Below are 21,508 nucleotides of genomic sequence, written 5' to 3' on the forward strand. Positions count from 1 at the left end.
GCTGTCTCTTATACACATCTCCCCACTTTTCAAAATCCTGGCTACGTCTCTGCAAATGAACATTCTAAATAATAATTTGTTTTGTACAAATCATTCAAAAATTTAAATCTTATTAGCTCTTCCAAAAAACCCAATATAACTTGCGACTGAACCGTATTTAAGCATGGAGGAACGCGCGGACCGGTGCCTTTTGTTATTGTAGTTATAATACTGGAATTTTTAGGACTTTGTAATACTGGAATTTTTAGGACTTTGTAATACTGGAATTTTTAGGACTTTTATTACTGTTACCATTATTTTATGATTTTCACCTTAGGCTTTGTTATAGTGCAATACAGATTTGGTTGATATCGAATGGTCGGTAAGACTATGCACAAACTTTGAATACATGGCATTATAACATTTTATTCGGTTGAACACATACAGTATACACTTTGTTACCTGTATACTGTACAAAGTGTACGTTACTCGTATTTTTTTCATAAATTGTGGGCGACCGTACTTTAGCCAGGGCACTAGTTTACTTTAAACGTGTTGACGTAATTACACCTCCACAGTCAATTTTTTGTCAGTTCCAGAATCGTGTGAATTAGTTTAAGATACTGACGAAACGTAGGCTCCAGCCAATGCTTAGAATACAGTATTGATAAAACAGAGAATCGTGGTAAAACTTGGAGACGAGCATAAAAATTAAGGGAAATGTTTGACTGTGGTATTTAGTCCCAGACGAATAGACATTATAAATCATAAATAAGACATGGCAGTTTGCTATTATATAGAATTACTTTATTCATATTAAATCTCGAGGAAAAATTCTTTATCAACAACAAACTATATTAAGACATCATAGGAGACATGCTTTATATTATAAACCAGTACCAGTGAAAGACAAAAACAACACATTCCAACACAATCAATTTATATTAAAGTACAACCATAATTTTCAAACTGTTACTATCTACTATTCGTATATTTTCAAGGTGGATTCATTCTTACGGTCCATTACAATTTTATTTATTTTATATACAAATTATTGACTATTTAGTGTGATAATACCTCAAGTTTGGCCAGACATGGATTTAGACTATCAGGACAGCAGAGGTCAGGGTGAGAGATTTAAAAAGTAGACCTAAACCACCCTCATGGATCCATCTGTACCAGACAGAGGGAGTGAGTCTGGATCCCCACCTGTTCTGATACTTTCCAGATGCACATTAGGCCTAATACAGTACTGCCTATATATTATGTAAATTTACATCAATGAAAATAAATTTCTATGCATGGTACTGTATGCACAAAAAAATATATTAAAAATATATATACTAACAAATACAAGAAGAGCATTAAAACTATTAACAAATTTTAATAATAATTACTTATATTGTAATTCAATAATAATGAGAAATGTATTTTACAAACTTTAACCAATAAGGTAATAATAATATAGTTTCTTTCAGGTGATATGTTTGTACTAGCAAGGTAATTCAACAACAGGACGCACATCTCCGGTCGCAAACATAGCTTGTGCGTACAGTACTGTGGCACCGACAATACGATACTAGTTGTGATTACAGCTGTTGTCCTGGAGATTAAGTAGACCCCTGATAAAAGATCATGAGAAATTTGTTGGCGTTTCATTTTGACTATAATGGTAATATGATGATGATGAATTTTACTATATAAAAGTGTCATTTACGGCCATCTCGAGAGGTACTACGGTATTTCCTCAAATTTTCTCACCTCAGCCCCAGCCATGGTGGGGCTGAGGTGGTTGTGAAATCACGTTTTTGAATTAGCCCTATGTAAAGTACATACTCAAAGACAATGTTTTTAAGCATTTTTTCTGTTTTTGTCTATGGTATATCACACACACATTAATAAGAATAAGATCTCTATGGTTGTCAAAAATCCCTGATAAAAGATCATTTTTGTTTAATACTACTACTACTACTACTACTACTACTAATAATAATAATAATAATAATAACAATTATGATAATGACGATAGTAATAATTGATAATAATATTAATAGCAATAAAAAGTGAAGAAGATTGTGCTAAATGCGAAAAAAAATGTTGTGATTTGTTGATCATACTATAGTATAATTGTTAAAGCTTAGTAAGCTAATTAGGCCTAAGTTTTCCTGGATATTAAGTAGATTCCTGATTAAAGATGATGAGAAATTTGTTGGCGTTTCATTTTGACTATAATGGTATATGTGATGATGATGAATTTTACTATATAAAAGTGTCATTTCCGGCCATCTTGAGAGGTACTATTTCCTAAAATTTTCTCACCTCAGCCCCAGCCATGGTGACGCTGAGGTGGTTGTGAAATCACGTTTTTGAAGTAGGCTTATGTAAAGTACATACTCAAAGACAATGTTTTTAAGCTTTGTTTTCTATGGTGTATACACACACACACACACATTAATAAGATCTCTATGGTTGTCAAAAATCCATGACAAAAGATCATGAGAATTTTTTTTGGCGCTTCATTTTGACTAATGGTGATGTGATGATGAATGTTAGTAAAAGTGTCATTTCTGGCCATCTAGAGGTACTATTTCCTCAAATTTTCTCACCTCAGCTCCAACCATTGTGGGGCTGAGGTGGGTGTTGACTCACAAAATGCCCTCCCCTCCACCTTTCAAAAACAGATATGTCCCCTTCCCTGGGTCGTCGGCTCCTGATGTATGTCTTAGTGACTGCTGTTTGTTTTTAAGATGTGATCTGGTTTTTCATGTACATTTTTCGTGATTATGACTATTCTGGATAAAGAATGTTTTGAGCAGAGGTGGATTCAAGCCCTCCCACCCCTTCATTTTTTTAAGGAAAAAAAAAGAAAAATATATTCAAATTGAAGTGCGAGAGTGTAATTTCTGGCCATCTAGAGATGCCCTAATCATAAATTTTCTTGGTGGGGCTGAGGTGGGTGGTTCCTCGGTCTGTGAAAGTCCCTCCCTGGTTCACCTCTCTTTCGAATTCCTGGATCTGCCACTGTTGATTTATTATATAATTATTTTTGCGCTTATCTATAATGCGTCTATTGCAATTTTCACTTTTATCCTCTCAAACAGTCCTAAGAACGTTCAGAGTGCGCTACTTCACAGGGGGATTCGCCCCCTTGACCCCGCCGGGGTCATACGTAATTCGCATAACGGCTCCTCCCCTTTCAAACTCCTGGCTACGTCCCTGAGAACATTTATGATTATTGCACCGGAAATAGCACTCACAGACTTAAAATTTGAATAATTTAATCTCCATTAAAAATAGATTTAGGGGGAGCCCCGAGCCTATTGCATCCCCTTCCTCCTTAGCCTGCCACTGGATATAATATGATATGTCCTACAGTCGATGTCAGAAACCATTAAGCTGTTATGTATCAACAAGTCAGGTTGCTAAATCGAGGACCCTATGGGTCGGTGGCCCTGTGGTCCGCCGCACGAGAACGCATTGGCGTTACGTTACTGGAGAATGGCGAAGCACCGGAAGCTACGACAATAATGTTGCAATTTGAGGATTATTTATTCAATATAAGAATCTTAACCGTAACAATGACATACTGTTCTAATTAACTTTAATGTATCTAAAACACGAAACCGGGCTTTCAAGTTTTAGAAAACTAATATTATAGGCCTAAGTCCATCATTATTCAACAAACCGGTATCATAAATATTTTAGTCTCGTAAAATTATAAATAATGAAGATCATATCAACAAAGTGTTGGAGAGAGTACAGATATATTAATGATGTTAATAATAATAATACTAATAATAATATTACTAATAATAATGATAATAATAATAATATTATTAATAATAATGATAATAATAATAATAGTAATAATAATATAATAATAATAATAATAATAATAATAATAATAATAATAATAATAATAATAATAATAATAATAATAATAATAATAATAATAATAGTACAGTAGTAATAATTATATTATTATACTCTAGCATACTTTCAATATAGAGGAGACCTATTATTCGTTACTTTGATTTGAATTATATATAATCGGAGCTATAAATTTTATAACTCCATGGTATAATTATATGCCGGTAGTATCCCAATCTTTAAACTGTCATGGGACTTTAATTAATGCAGACGACCTATTTTGAATACCAGTTGAAAGTTAATAAATTATTAAGATTTGAATTCCGGAAGTATCAATGAGGAGATAAAATGAAAATCACAAAGCAGCTGAGCGGCGGTAGCCACATAAGATTAACCACGCACAAAATACATTATTGTTGGTAGGCCTAACTGGTGGATTACTATCCTTTTCGCCATAGTCACACTTAGCATAACTAGCCTACATCCAAAACCTGGTTATAAATCAACAATTCATTACCGTCAATAAAAATATGGAAAATAAATCTTCCACCCCTGTCTCTTATACACATCTAGATGTGTATAAGAGACAGGTACTATGCTAAACAATTTCCAATATGTTTTAGTAATTTCCATGGTGTTTTATGACGCAATATGTTCACTAAAACAACAGAAATATAGGAAGAATTACCAAATAAGGAATTCAACTGAAAGTAAATGTAGCATCACTGTAGGCATACATACATGAATTAGAAAACGATCATATGTATGTTTTTTTTTTTTATCACATGATTAGAAGAAATCCTACTGAGGAGATACACTCTGGTCCCTCTGAAGGTGTGCCAAAGTATAATGATTTTCATAAACCCATCATTCATCTTTCGCTCCCATCCCTTCTTCATCCAGTCTATCTATTCAATCACTAATCAATCAATCAATCCATCAATTAATCAATCAATCAAATAATTGAATTAAATTATTTAATTAATCAGTCACAACAAATTCATCATTTAGTTAATTAATCAGCCAGCCAGTCAGTCAGTCAGTTAATTAATCAATTAATCAATCAATCAGTCACACAGCAAATGAATTAATTAATTAATTATCACTCAGACATTCAATCAGTCAGGTAATCAATTAATTATTCAACTGATTGAATGATTGATTGACTGATTATTAATTCAATCAATCAGTCAATCAATCAATCAGTCAGTCACACAGCAAATGCATCAATTAGTTAATTAATCCGTCATTCGATCAATAAGTAAATTGATCAATCATTTAATCAATTGATTGAATAATTGATTGACTGATTATTAATTCAATCAATCAGTCAATCAATCGATCAATCAATCAAATAATCAATCAGTCAATTAATCAATCAACCAGTCACATAGCAAATGAATCAATTAGTTAATTAATCAGTCATTCAATCAATCAGTCAATTATCAATTAATTAATCAACTGATTGAATAATTAATTGACTGATTATTAATTCAATCAATCAAACAATCAGTCACACAGCAAATGAATCAATTAGTCAATTAATTAGTCATTCAATCAGTCAATTAATCAACTGATTGACTGATTATTAATTCAATCAATTAATTATTCAGTTTTACAGTTAGTCATTCAGTATATCAATTAACTAATCACTACCTGTCAGTCAGTCAGTCAATCAATCAATCAACAAATCAGTCATTCAATAAATCAATCAATTATTCAATCAGTCAACAATCAATCACTATATTGTTGACAGACATACAGTCATTCTGTCGGCCATTTTTTGGAAGTTAGGTTGCATTATTCAGTACGGTAGGCCTACGACATACAAGAAATCTATTAATGGATTGTCCTATGAAAAATACCAAAGAATATCATAAAATCATTTTTGAAATTAAAAAATGATAGAAACACTTCCAGTCATTGGAAGTGTTTTTTTTTTTACCACATTTTTAAAATTTGATAATTTCTATACTCAATTTCAGGGATCAATACATCTTTAACGAATTCTTGCCATTAGGAATCGTGCAGTTACGACTAGACGAAGTAATGAAACAGAAACAAATTTACACTATTTACCCAGATAATAAGCGCTTGCAACTATTATCAAAATTGCTTCATTTCCAGACGAAGTTGATTAACTATGAGACAACGCAATTGAACAACATTAATATGTGTTATGCATTACGACGATAGATTTCAACTGCGTTCTACAAGCTGCACCGGAGCAGGTGTTTTAATTCTAGACCAAACATTAAAACTTTACTGCCAACAAAATTAGGAGTAAATTAAAAGAAATGATTATAATTTTAAAAAGCACATTTAAAAAGACCAAATAATTTATTGACTTCCAACCAGAAACAGATTAGAAAGACTTGATAGACATTTTACTACTACCAGCTAGTTTGAGAATCTACGCAAAAGAATACAGGAAAGATATTATTGCTTGTTAAATTGACGGGAATATTTTTTTCATAAAAATTTTGATTATAAGTTAATAAGTTACTTAAATACACAAATTAGACAAGGCAAATATGGAATTGAATTATCCAAATGTATTTTTTTTCTTGTTTTTGCACTTTAGCTGCATTAATATTATTGTCTATAGCAATCAATGCCGTAGCCAGGATTTTCAAACTCACTTTAAGTGTAAATTCAAATAATATGGACCCATTTTACGCAAAAAAAAAATGAACAATGTGTACCCATTGTCGTAAAAGTTCACAAATTTTATGCAAAAAATACGAGAAATCCGGACCATTTTTTTTCAAAAAGCGGACCTATTTTTTGCATAAAATAGCCTAATTTAGACCCATTTTTTAAAATGTGGACCTATTCTTTGTGGACCCAATAGAGAATTGTGTGGGACTGTCCCAAATTTTCCAATAGCCATGGCTACGGCATTGATTGCAATAACTCTAAAATGTGCAATTTAGTTACCAACAGATTTGAGATGTTCTGAATGATGTGTGTAGAACAGCAGATAACATGCCTCGCACCATGAACCCCAGAGGTATTCTGTGGTCTGTAGGATGGGTAAATGTTTGGGACTGTCCCAACTGTCCCAATAGCTGGCTTACGGCATTGATTGCAAAAACTCTAAAATGTGCAATTTAGTTACCAACAAATTTGAGATGTTCTGAATGATGTGTGTAGAATCCAGCAGATAACATGCCTCACACCATGAACCACAAAGGGGGCCCCTGAGGTATTCTTTGGTCTATAGTATGGGTAAATGTTTTAAAATTATAGCCCTAGAGTTGGTCACCCAGTGCTGAGGTAGTAACCAATGACATTCTCGTCGATCGCTGATGTTTGCTGTACGCTAATGTTTGCGTACAGAAAAACGTAAAAAAAAAATAAAAAAAGATGTAATAATAAAGATCATGGAGGCAAAATGGAGATGGGCAGGACATGTGGTACGGATGAGTGATAACAGATGGACTAAAAGAATGACAGAGTGGCAACCTAGGAATGGAAGAAGATGAGGCAGGCCAAGGTGGAGAGTGAAATAACATCTTACCTAGGCACAACATGGGCAAGAGAAGCAATTGATAGAAGAAACTGAAAAGATCATGAGGAGGGATACATCCGACAGTGGGTGGACATTCAAAGCCTGAAGTAAGTAAGTAAAGTAAATGTTTGCGCTAATATTTGAGCACGATGTACGCGCTTTGCATTTTTGAAAGCAACTACAATGGATCCATCCTCGAATATTTTATAGGATTTAGCAATGCAAAACACAGAGTTTAAAAAGTTTTAAACAAAAAAGAAATATTGTCTTTTATAGGTTGCACTTATTTTGTGGAAACTTTACTAAAAATATATATATATTGATTCTGATTTATGGAACAGTCATTTAAACCAATATTATTTCCTTGCAACACTTTAATACGCGCTGCTTCAATTATTTCCGCAAACATAGGCTCAACAATTGTATACTCTATTTTTTTTTTTTTTTTATTTAATTATAGTATTAAACTTATTAAGGAACCATTACCATCTTTTTTAACTTTTAATGGCTAATGTTTGTCAAGTGTGAGCTTTTGTTTGGTATACGTTTGGGGTTTTTGAAGTATTATTTTCATGATTTGTATTCTTAAAGTTGTTTTACATAATTAATCTCTGTTTAAGTTGCTTCTGTGCTGTACTTCTGGAGGTTTTATTGAATAAATTGAAATTATACTATCTCAAGAATACCATCTTTTAGAGTTTTTATCAAATACTTTCTTTTTGATGACATCGATACACGTAATACCTATTAAATAACTCCCCAACAGATATGTACGTATTGATAACGCTATTCCCATGGTTTTAGACTACTGCATGAGGTAGCATTTTGATTTGTGGTATATTTTTTTGTTATTTAACTTCGTCTAAGTCTCTGTCACATTCAATATTATTTAATGTGAGGTGCTTATTCATTTAGGTGTTGTTATTTATTTAGTTTAGGTTATATATTCTAGCGATTTCCACTGCGTAACAAATGTTAATAGGCCTTAGGCTACCTGTGTGATTTTTTTTAGACAATGGAAATTGATGAAATCTTCGAGTATCGTAGCTCTACTTCGTACGGGATCCCTGAAGACATATAAGTGTCTTACTGCAGCTTAGATAACGGAAATGTCAGACGATAAGATACATATTAAAACAACTCTCAACGGATAAATCAATGAACACGTGAAGGTTCGTGTCAAAATGACGTACCTATCGACATTTCTGACGTACATTTTAATCTTTTCGCCGGTAGAAATGATTGTTTTTAAGAGGTAGTATTTGAGATACGGTGATACGTATTAACTCTACTTGTATTCGTAGTGACCTATAATCATGACAATGATTAGATAAGTTTTGGCTTAACACTGTATTAATACAAACTCATCTCCACAGACAGCACCGATCCTCCAACAAACTTCCATGAGGAACGCAAAGAGGACTGTTGCCAAAGTATCGTGGTACCATACACACGAACTTCTAGTTGCGTCTATTTGTATTGGCAAATGCCAAAATACATGGTTTTTTTTCAATGTTTTTGGAACAACTGTAGGGACACTAGGGTCCCAGGGTCATAAAAGATCCTAATTTCGACGTTGTTTGAAATACTAGGCCTACGTGTTTAAAACACGTGCAGGTGGTGTCGGGTGGTTCGTGTATTATATTGCTTTACTTGCTCACATTTTACTCAGTTGTGGTAAATTTCAACATTAACAGATTCGTATTTTTTTAACGATCAGCGGATCGCGCAAATTCATCAACGACGGATTGCGTTTTCTTGCTCAAAATATTGCAACTTCGGCTGAACCTGAGACCATTCTATTGGAATAGCTACATTCGTAGGCCTACTTCTAAATTAAAGCCTAGTGCTTTGTTGCCTATCACAGCAAAAATCTCGTAAGGCTAAGTCGTAATATGAACACAGAGGTAGTTCATAGAAATTTCCCGTTGAAATAGACAATGGTCTAGTGCTATGACTGAAGTATAAGGCCGGACACTCTCTGCGTTCGACGGTCGTCGACGACACGGGTTGCGACTCTATGGATAACGCAAGCCACGATGCGTGCGCAACGCTTCGTTATTTATGACGATCCGTTCAACCTGCCACCGGGAATCAGCAGACGGCGTCGCGTCGTCTAGCGCTCAAAGAGGGCGGATTAGGATTATACGACGCAGTGGGTACCCGACTCAAGTGTTGTAATGCAGACTGTAAAGTGAAGAATGTCGTTCTATGAGATGCCATAACAGCAATATAGCCATTGATTCAGTTTCAGGTGCGCCAACTAATTTCATCGAACTTTGCCACTCTTACGAATAATTGAAAGAAAACACATTCATCAAAACGTATGTCAGTTAATAGATTTTATTATTTAGCTTAAGTATTTACAACGAGTCATATTTTACAAATATGCAATCATTCACATTAACATAAAAGCAAGCTTTGTTGAGAGATTTTAAATATGATACTCTCAGTATCTGAATAATTAATCAAAGTTAATCTTGCGAATTATTATACATACATACATACATACATACATACATATATACATATATATATATATATATATATATATATATATATATATATTATACATTGCTTATTGAACTTTCTACAAACAAATAATTGGCAATTATTATTATCGAGACATTACGTCAACTGGTGACGTCACTTTAAACGGGACATACGTCATACAAACTAGTAGCAGACCGTAAAATATTACTTGGAATGAATTATGATGAAAAATTTCAATACAATGTAATTAAACGTTGTTAGAAGCTGGAACTATTTAGAGGCAGATGTCAAGGTGTGATTTATATAATCTACTCAAGAGAAAAACGTCGTCAATAAATTTTACATTTTACACCGCAATTGCCACAACAATGTATATTGCCGAGTAGGGCAGTCCCAGCCTGTCCCTCTTAGGCCAATTTCTGATTTTCAGGTTACACTCTCTACGGTTTCCTGAAGATACATTTAATAGTCACGTCATAAACATATTTAACAAGTATTGAATGAAAAATTAGATTTCAAATTAGTGAATAAACATACATATAGTATAATATATTGTGAACTTAACAAACTACAAACAGCGGTACACGTGACCAGCCTGCGTTTACCGGAATGGAATGATGACGTATCAGATATTTTGCACTTTTTCACAAGCACACCACTTCACTCGATTTCACAGACAAGTCCATATTTTATACAATATCTCTGTATTTCTGTTATTTGAAGCAGCTAATTGTTTGCGTGAACATGAAAGCTTATAATTTAGTTGTGAATATGCGTGTCTATTTCACACCTATATATAATCTTCCTTTCGGAATTTTCAGAGTTTATTCTATATAATCTGAACACAAGAATAGGCCTAACATATTAAATTGTATAGGCCTAGTTATTGATCAAATAGGATAGCGAAGTAGTTGATTGGTGGTATTCACCTCGCTTATGAATTCTATATATTTTTGTTTCTAATTGTTAGAAAATATTAAATTTACACGTTGACTATTATCACCATAGGAACACGTAGGTTAACGCCATAGTTCCGACGCACATGCGCTAATGAGCTCAATACTATCACTGCCTCAAACATTTAGCAGTGTCATTATTCATAAACATTATAAATTTTGACTGTACATTGATGGACTTTGCAAGCAGTATTCAGGTTGGAATGAAACATTTGCACTTATTGACAAGGCTTAAATAATTCGGATCAATCTCAGTCGTTGATAGGAGCCTATTCGTCGTAGTTGGTAGTAAGTTGGTCTTTGGTGTCAAGATCTTCCTAAGTAAATTTCAGCCCCGTCTTCCTTTCGATTTTCTTATTCGCCTTGCGTTTGTTTTGCTATACGGGCAATGTTCTTGTCTTGTGACTTTTCGCAATTTCAGAATCTTTGTAATTTTACGTACTTGTCGCCTACAATTCACTTCACAGTTTTTATAAATTTTCTGTTCCTTGTTCAAAAGTTTTCTTAACTTATCTGAAATTATAAGGAAATGTTTACGCCTTTAGATGTTTGCATTAACCAAGAATATAATATAAAAATTCAGATAAAAACATTACGTTACTTACGACTAGTTGTAGCGCCCTCAATCGTGTGTCTGTCAGGGTAACTTGTTAAAAGCTCCGCAAATTCTTTCAACGAAATGTTAAAAATTCCAAAATTCCGTATTGATCCTATATTTAATATAACATAACAGATATGATGATAAGTTTATACATAACATATACTTGTATATGCAAAACATTAGTTATCTATAATTAAATCATAGTATATATATATATCTATATATATGTATATATAGTATATATATGTGTATATACATATATATATATTGCAATCTCCAATTCTAGACCCCTCTAATTCGAGACCACTTTTTCCGAAGAGACCTAAATAACAATCTTTTACCTTTTAACACAAAGCTAGCCCTCTAATTGGAGACCAACTCCGAGACCACCACAAATTTTCAGGTCCCAAAGGTGGTGGTCTCGAATTGGAGGGCGATCTATATATATACTGTCTCTTATACACATCTAGATGTGTATAAGAGACAGATGTTGATGATGTTTTTATTGCTTTATGTATATGAGTTAGACTAGGTAGAGTCGTATCCACATTTTAAAATTTATCACTTTACTTTACGTGTAACATTTCTTATATAAAAATCATCTCTTCGGAGATCCTGTTTTGGCGTTTAAAATGCGGGGTATATTATGGTTCTCTGTTTCGTGTATGTACGACGAATACTCCGAAATCTTCAGTGGTCCGTTTGTTTGAGGTGTTTGCAGAAGATTCCATCAGATATGCTGCGCAGCACTGGGAACACATTTAAGCAGAGAGAGAGTAAAACTCCATAATTCCTTACGTTATTTAAATACATTTAAATTTTACTTTAATTAGTATTAATGTACATCGGCAGCTTGAATAATTGATTTGACTTGATTTCTGTCGTCGTTAACCCGATAGTTAAGATTACAGCCGATACCTTGTGGCTTTCTCAGTAACTCTATGAACATTACGTTTTCATTTTAATGCACGTGTTGCAATTAGCCTAGCTTGTCAGTCTAAGTATTTCCTCTTGGGGCAATCAAATGCAATTCCATGCGTGTAAACGACACCCTTGACTTGAAGCTTTTTTTTTATCTCTGTATTTTTGCCGATATACCATGTCTGCCGATGTTGCTAAATTTCTCTTTTCCCATCCAACATCTACCAACTGTATTGACGAGATCATACGATGGAAAGCTAAGTCAGTAGAGATCATAATGGTTTAATTCTTTTAAAAAGAAAATCCGTAGTAAAAGCTCAGGCTTAAGATATAATTGACCACAAAGAAAGAAATGATTAAAGAGAACATACTACTTAATGATCGAGATCGACCTTCTGCGAGTGTCTGCTAAGCATGTTTGTGTGTGAGTGTGGGTTGTGTAAGTTATTTCAGCGATTTTCGTTTCATTCTTCGGCCTTTAATTATTTTCAGTTTATTCAGTGTAATGTTTTCGTGTTTTTTTCCTTATATTTAATTACGTAATCATTTCATTTCGTATTTTCTTTAATGGTTGAATGTTATAACATAGTGTTATAATTATCTTTTTGATGTATTCATTTATCACAAGAAACTTTTAAGGGGATTTTGCACTTGTTGACTATTTCCTATTACTATAATTTATGTATTGGGCCTATTATTATAGGCATATTATCCATTTGCTAATGAAGAACCTGACATATAGAATAAAAGCTTTACTGGTTACAAGACATAGTATGATGACAGTGCGAAAGCAGCGTGTACTTTATTCTACACTGTGTCCACATAGTCAGCACCCTGCGAACCAATTCCTCCTCTAGCCATTATAGGCTATGTTCTCACACGGCTGCTAACGGTTATCAGTTAGCTGCCGTGCGTCCATACGAGAAAATCCCGATCCGTATACCAAAAATATGATGATCGAATCACTGGCCAATAAGAAACTGGAAATTGTAAAGGCGTACGTGTGATTGGTTGATGATAAAAACGCGCTCAACTTGCTAACCGATAGCGCTTGCTAACCGTTAGCGGTATCCGGATACCGCTAACGGTTAGCGCTAACCGATCGGGCGTTCTCACACAGGTGCTAACGGTTAGCGCTAACAGTTAGCTCCCGATCCGGATACTAGTTTTCTCGTGAGAACCAGGCTAATGTCTTTCACTCTGCTGGACACTTTAATATTTTTTTTTTAAGGATTATTGATAAAATTTATATTTATATGCATTGGTTGTTCTCACCGTTGCTGTTCAGTATCCATTGATGTAGTTCCATAGTCTTTTCATCTAATCGTTCGATGACGTAACTGACCTGTTGACCTTTGGCCGTACTTCTCTTTTCGTTGTCGGATGGTGTGGAATACACCACCACATTTTCCCTTGGCTGAAGACACATTGGGGGCTCGGCTATTATTGTCGGCTTATTTGCGTATGGGACCTTGTTATCTTCTATTATGCAAGATAAAACGAATACAGTAGTGAAATTTACACACGAAAGGAAACGAGGAAATAAGTACTTTGATTCTTTTTGATGACAGCTATCAATTATATCATGACATAGGGGCCAGGGCAAAACCTGTCTCTTATACACATCTGGTGTAGACAATGCAATGCGTTATTAATCTTAATGAATACCCTCGCCTCTCCGGAGGAGAGGTGAATGGTACTGCAATAGCGCGCGTCTGCGTATATCCGTCTTTGGTGTGTGAGTCCAGGAGATAGTAGTGAGTACTTCTGGGCTCATAATTCTAAAACTACTTGACTGATTTACTTCATATTTTAACACACTGACAAAATTGTATGTATCTCAGTCCTCTTTGAATTGAGTGCTGTTCGGAAGTAAGATGCAGGTTTTAGAACGTTATTTATATACCCGATACTTTTCGGCAGCACTGACAGAGCAAACTCGAGCGGATCGTTCGACCGAGTTGTTTTGGCTAGGCCGAGCCGAGTGGACCGACTGTGGGCCGAATCGAGCGACTCGTCCATGTGTCAAATTCTGGCCGGCGGACTAAAGCGGTCCGAACGTCGTCCAAACGTGCCCAATTGATTGGCTTGCCACTCGAGCCCTATGATGCTAGACATCGTTTGAAGGATGGAGCGGATCGACCGCGGCCATCATTTTTTTTAGTAGATAAAATACGACGGTGTAACAAGGCGAAGGTTTGTAATCTCAGATTTTCCTGTTTAAACTGTAATTGAATAATGTGCCGCGCGATGAGACCATTCTAATTCTACTTCGAATTATGAGGATAATGATGATGAATGATGTTGTTGATGATGATGATGATGATGATGATGATAATAAAGATGATGATGATGATGATGATGATGAGGGTGATGGTGATGATGATGGTGATGAGAATGGTGATGATGTTAATGATGATGATAATGATAATTGTAATGATGATGATAATGATGATTATAAAATACAAATAATACAAATTATGGTGATACCATTATATATACTGTTATACAGTACCACGGAGGAGCGGCTCCAGGAATTCCCTCACGTGGGGTCCAAGCTCCCCAATAAGGGGTCCATTCCCCCTCCCCTTGTTAGGGAAGCATAGGCCCTTGTTAGGGAAGCCTAGGCCCTTCTCTCCTCCCCCTCCCCGGTTAGGGAAAATTTAAATTTGTTGGGGAATGTCTTTTGAACGCTGAAAGGGTCGAAGTGGGGATCCAAACTACCAAAGGTCCCCGACGGGGTCTTTTCCCCTCGGAGCCCCGATAGCGCCGCTACTGTTACGACGGAGTGACATAGACCTATTATTTCGCTCAATATAAACGCATGGCTCTGTACATTAACCATAAAAGACTTATAAAGATTGTGATGATAGTGGTACAGTATACCATAGTATACTGTACTGTAGATGATAATTGATGAATTTGTTTGCTGCCACCTAACTGCCAGCCAGGTAAAAGAGCATTAATAAGATTGTTATTACGTTGACCTATTTATTTGAATACCTTTCAACGTATTAAGCGTATTCTCAAATTTTACATTGTCAAATACTAATCAATAAATTAAGGTAAAGAAAGCCACGATCAAGATCCTTAAGCTATTAGTACCTGGGCATGTCGGGCAACATTGACCAGCAACCATTACAGGATTACTGCACTTCAGTTCCTCGTCTATGCATACAACCTTACTACAATTCCACTTCCCGTTCTTCGGTAGTAAAGAAACATATAGACACAATTTAAATAATCAAACACTCAAATACAAATCAAGAATGTGTGTTAATTACGATATTGATTATTATATTACAACAACAAAAACAAACAATCGTTGGAAAACGGCAAGACCTATTAATAAATATAGACATAGTCCTAAGCCTTAATTCTTGGTATCTCCAAACGAAATCTTTTCTTTTAAATGAAGATTAAAAAGGCAAAATGAGGACTTCTTAAACACCATATTTAAATTATCGCAACTTAATTAGAACTGACGAAATTCTGTTTATTGTTCAATTGAACTTATTGTCATTTTTCAATAAAAAATCTTTAGAATATCACAATCCTGCCATGCTGGATGTTGTCAAAATAAAATTTAATAAAATTGAACTTGCGCTACACAAGTCTACTAATTACTAATACCTTTAGAACAGGCTTGTAACGAGTGGTGCTATGATGCCGAAGCCTTTTTATAGGCCCGTGAAGAAATGGATTGGATTTCTCAAAGAGGCCTCTGTAATGTTGACGGATTATGAGATTCTGACATCGATTAATTAATTAGCCAGTCTCATGTGCCTACATTGTCGGAGCTTCCGGGGTTTTTTTTCCCCCCATGGGCTGTTAACGGGGCCGGCATCAAACTTAGACAATAGTGCATGTCAAGGGTGGGAGTGAAGCCGTGCTCCGTGGACTGGCGCCCGGTAATAAATATAATAAAAAATAATAAATATAGAAAGACAATACAATGTCATCTGTTTTAGAGGCGATATGCCTGATGTACCCCGCCCCTTTGGATATTGTTTCTAAGGTTCAATGAAACGACAGCGTAAAAGCATGCATTTGTGGGGCAACAAGTGCACTGTGAGACACGCGTGTATTCTTGGCCCTGTTATGATTGATCAGTAGTTGTTAAGTTGCATTGACAATTCGGGAAGATCCCTTTTATAAATGAGACATCTCAACACCTGAACAGACATAGCTTCCGGAACTTTTCCCCACCGTTCTTTTGCCCTGTTCCTCAACCTCATTATGGGTCCTTACGCAGCCAATCGCGTAGGGGCCAGGGCAAAACATAGGCCTACGGTATAGGCACCATAGTATATTTGACCATGATCGCAATAATCCACCACATTATTATGAGTAATACCCGAGGGTTAAACAAAATTAGTATAAAAAGTTTTATATTTCACGTTTTAGTGTTTTGAAAGGCCTTCAAATGCAACATTAATAAAAGAAAGTTCCACAGTTAAACTTACCAAACATGAACATACAATGCACTTCATCACACCGAATGGATACACATTAGGATGCCAGCGTTGACCATGTATGTACACTCCATAATCTGTTTGGCAAGCTAAATAATTAAAGTAAATGTTTATATTATTAGAAATGTGAATTGTAAACGCGAGCACAAACAAAGGCCTAAGTAACTAGGCTTACCCATTAAGTGAAAATAATTTATTAAGTGTAACCCGACACACACACAACCACCTGAAGCCCGAAAAAAAAAACAAAAAAAAAAACAAAAAAAAAAAAACAAACATAATACTTTGTAACATACGCAAAATTACGATGCTGCTCAATAATGCGACCCCAACTAATAATGATTCAAGCGTAATCAAACTTAAAACGTTGCAAGCGTTGCTGCAAGGTTGTGTTTACGTTATTTTTTTCACTAGACCTCATCACAACCTTTGTAAATGTTATAATAATGTTTTGTGTGTTGGCCGGGACCAAATAAGATATTTGGTGTGTATATAAAATGATAGCATTCGTATCCCGGCACATACAGTAGGCCCTATACGGATAACGTGCCTAAGGCCTACTCATGCCTTGGAAATTAGTGCATCCAGTCACCCCTTCATCTGGCGTAACTCGAAGCTTTATTTTAGCACACCCGGGCTAGTTACTACATTCTCACATTGTGTTTAGTGCAGTGGATTTTTCAACTTTGAGGTCGGGGTTTCAATCGTTCTCTGTGCATTTTCGCTTGAGCAAAGCACTTTATATATATTGCTTGTGTAGAAGCAAATTGCTAGAAGTAGTCTGCGATGGACTAGCTTCCCATTTATGGAGCATCACTCTGTCATCCGTTTCACGCTACAGAACTTCAGGTGGTAAGCCAGCCCTATGAGCCCCTGTGGCTTGATTAGGATTTACCGTTACATTTTACAGTTCATGCAATTGGGGACATAACGGTATATTGTAGCCTATAATTTTTACTAAGCATTAGTTAATTCTGTTTTCGTACCACCTACCGGTAGCCATTTAACTAGATTGCTGGTATAAGTGTTTAGTTAACATACTTTCATTTGTTTGTAACTTTATAAATATTTAAGGCAGTAGTAGTAGACCCGAGTTCATGCATATGGCATAAATATGTAATTCATTAAACCATTAATATATATTTTCATAAATTTGTATTATTAATATTGCGGTTAAGTGTTTGAATTCTGGATAAAACCGCTATTATTTCCCTAAGTAGTCTTAAAAACCTAAAAGTAGTAATAATTGTACTTAAACAATCCAGTTAGCTGATCTGAACAAAACACAAATGTCACGAACTTTTTAAGTAATCATATTAACACCTGTTGAGCTTTAATATATTAATGAAGAAAATCCGATTGTAATTTTAAAAGAATTTGTTTATTGTAGGCCTATACGATAATATAAAGTGTAAATATAAAATTGTTACATACACGTGGGAGTAATTAACGAATCAGTCACAAACTCGTTTGTTAATGAGGACCTACCATGAAATGTTACATAATAATAAAAACGCTAATTATAATGAATATGATAATTGTTTAATGATAACGATAATTTTAATTATAATTCACAGTGTTAAGGTAGTCGAGATGTTGTTTAATGTTGATTGTCCTGTTTCCTTTTATTTTGTTTTATCGTCTCTTGTTGATCGTGTTAATTGGGTGTGTTTATTGTTTATGCAGGGAACAGTGAAATTACATGGCATAACTAATTTATCAATTATACTTACAGCCACCCGATGCGTTCATTGGTCTGTCTTCTTCTGGAATGTCTTCAATAGGAATTGTTGGATGCGTTTTTGATCCTGCACCGGACTCTATCTTTTGTCTAGTTATTGTAATCGCGGTAGCAACTTCTTTTCCCATTGTGGTTTCGTGATGCTCATTATGTTGTTGGTTGTCCGTTGTTTCTGTAAGTTTGAAAGTGTATTGTCAGCGAAATGAACGCCACGATACCAAAGCAAAATATTAATTTCAAATTATCCATTAAGTTTATAGCTATTATATAGTTTATCCTTATTGCTATTAGTTATACAAAGGATATATAGTACTTCGAATATAGACGATCTTTCTGCAATTTTGTTTGATCGATTGGTTGATGCTGTTTTTACATTACAGTCCATCTATAGAACGACTTTTTCCATCTACCATAAGGACGGACGTTGGCGTTGAACTATAATATAGGATTATTCCCTCAATTAGACAAAATACGTTAGAGTTCATACTCTCAACTCTAGTGACATTCTTCTCAGGGAACTGCATCTAACGCGAACATTAACAGTAAGAGTAACGGTAACAATACCATATATGCCCATTTTATACACCTGTAGAATACATTAAAGATGTGCCTATCGAATGCGTTCGTTTTTCTACAAATAACTACAAATATGAATGTAGATTTAACAGCTTACCTTTTCCCGGACATATTGGACAGCAGGACGTAGGCAGTAGGACTGGTTGGCTACATGGTACAGGAATGCAGGTGCGCAATGCACACTGTATTTTATCATCCTACAAAACAAATAATACAATAACTGTAATAGCCTATAGTTAGATGCCAATACAAAAAAAGGTACTTTCTAATATTGGCTAAGAAAATTTAGTGAATGTATAAAGGAATATATGGGTAATATATATTACCATGCATGCACACTGGGTGCACTGATTTGGTCGTACACTGTTCACTTTTTCTAGTGTAAACGACTCGCCCTGCCGATACGACTCACCACCATAGTGACAATAGGTTTCAGAAGGTTGTATCGTCGTATGTAAACCACCGATAGTTGAATTTTCTTCAGAATCTGAAATTTTAATAATTTCGTTTTTTAAATTTTTTATTATAATTGTCAAAATATATACAAAATAAGCAGCAAGTATTAACAAGTCTGTTATTGCGTGAGTTTCAACGATTTTTACTATTGATGATAGCAAGGTCTATTGCAACCTCGATTGTTAAACAAACAAATGTTGCCATATGAAATGTTTAAGCAGTGAGCAACATAGAAAAATGTGTTTCCAACATCTATAATGCGTTGTTCATTAAGCATTAGAAAAATCATGTTTTTACGTATAGGCATCAGGTCTGTGGACCTGTGGATCCAAAAGATGTGAAAACAATGAAACTGGCGTTTTTGACCGGATCGGTGAAGCTGGTGGCTAAAACAACCAAAGGATGAACATTATTCCGATTTCAGTTTTGAAATTGAAAGTCATTAAAAAAATCAATAGCCCTAACCAGTTAGCTAAACATTAGGTGTAGGATGACTTTAAAATCGGTAGTATGAATTCCGCCTATAAAGATGTACGCTATTCTGTACAAGCCAAAATAAATCACTAAAGAAGGTGCATAATGACCACGTAGACGGGATGTAGAAAAGGATAAGTAATTAGGATAAGCATAAAGATGAGTAATTACTCATTAGTTATGACTTATTAGTTATAAGATCATGCAACTATTTGAAAAAAAGCCAATGAAGATGAAATCAATGGGATAGAATTAAGGGATGGAGCGATGATATTGCGACATGCATTAAGTTACCGTTGACCATGCTTCGGTCATTGTATTCAAAGCCCACCTGTACACTGCTTGCAACACTGGCCAGGTATGGTCTTGGTCCTGTCACAGGTGACCACTGGACATTGGATAGACGCACAGCTGGGATCATCGTGATGAAGACACGTGCACAATGTGCAATAATCGTAGCCGCTCTGAATAAAGTACGGGTGCCAACTGGAACCGACGGAGTACGATTGACGGTCCATGCTGCAGAATCCTGAGATAAATTACGAGATCAATAAAACTAAATAACGGCCACTCCAGTTATCATGATTGGTCGTTATATAGGCAGGGATTCTATATAATGAATCCTATTGTGTATTAGCTTGTTAACAGGGACGTCTGGTCGCCAGTTGGGTGACCGAATAAAGACGTCTGACATTTCAAATAATACTGATTCTGACTACCTTAAGAGTTAAAACCCTGGGCAAGTTTGCTAACATCTTGAACGTGTCCATACACGGAAATGTCAATCATTATTAATTTTAATGATTACTCATTATTAACAAAAATATTTTTATCTATGTTCAGTAAATCTTTATAGTCATGTTACGGTACTCGTTAATATTTGAAGCAGCTCTCAAAGAGCCTTTGTCGAATTGGCAACTAGGTAAACTCGGAGAATTCGTAGAAAACTCTTGACTATTTAGGCAATTTGGTCAGATTGGTAACCAGGCAAACTCGGAGAGACAGCTGGTAGAAATACTCTTGACGATTAAGGCAAGTCGGAGTGAAATATCGTAGGAAAACGCTTGACAATTCAGGCAACTCAGAAACAAATGGTAGGAAAACCCTTCACGATTCAGGCAAAAAAAAGAGAACTCTTGAAAATTCTGGCAAATCATAGAAAACTTGTAGGAGAACTCTTTACCATTCAACCAACTCACAGAGAACCCGTAGGAAAACTTGACTATTCAGGCACCTCGGGAAAAACTCGCATGAGAACTCTTAACTATTCAGGAAACTCGGAAAACTCGCATGAGAACTCTTGGATTGGATTTATTCGGTGCAAACACCAAGGATAGCCCACGAAACTCTAGAAGAAGACTTATTTCCAATGGAGGTCCTTCTGGTGGTGATTGGGCAGTACACCGGGAGACAATCCGCTACTCTTTTCCGAAGAGTGCACTACGTTCTTTA

At 35.2% G+C, this 21,508-nt stretch overlaps 1 protein-coding gene across 1 annotated transcript; it reads right to left on the reverse strand.

The window, feature by feature from the left end:
• Nucleotides 1–9,712: 9,712 nt before the first annotated feature.
• Nucleotides 9,713–20,580, reverse strand: LOC117118699 (chordin-like protein 1). The gene is made up of 9 exons (XM_033263361.1): nt 20,388–20,580; nt 19,453–19,613; nt 19,224–19,323; nt 18,543–18,722; nt 16,801–16,898; nt 15,440–15,539; nt 13,610–13,816; nt 11,418–11,522; nt 9,713–11,325 (listed from the first exon to the last, which is right to left on the reverse strand). The coding sequence occupies exons 1-9, from the start codon at nt 20,572–20,574 to the stop codon at nt 11,141–11,143; spliced, it is 1,323 nt and encodes a 440-aa protein (XP_033119252.1). The 5' UTR covers nt 20,575–20,580; the 3' UTR covers nt 9,713–11,140.
• Nucleotides 20,581–21,508: the final 928 nt, after the last annotated feature.

This window comes from Anneissia japonica, unplaced genomic scaffold, assembly GCF_011630105.1.
Source record: "Anneissia japonica isolate Jap-2015-1 unplaced genomic scaffold, ASM1163010v1 scaffold287798_len100336_cov166, whole genome shotgun sequence".
NCBI lineage: Eukaryota > Metazoa > Echinodermata > Crinoidea > Comatulida > Comatulidae > Anneissia > Anneissia japonica.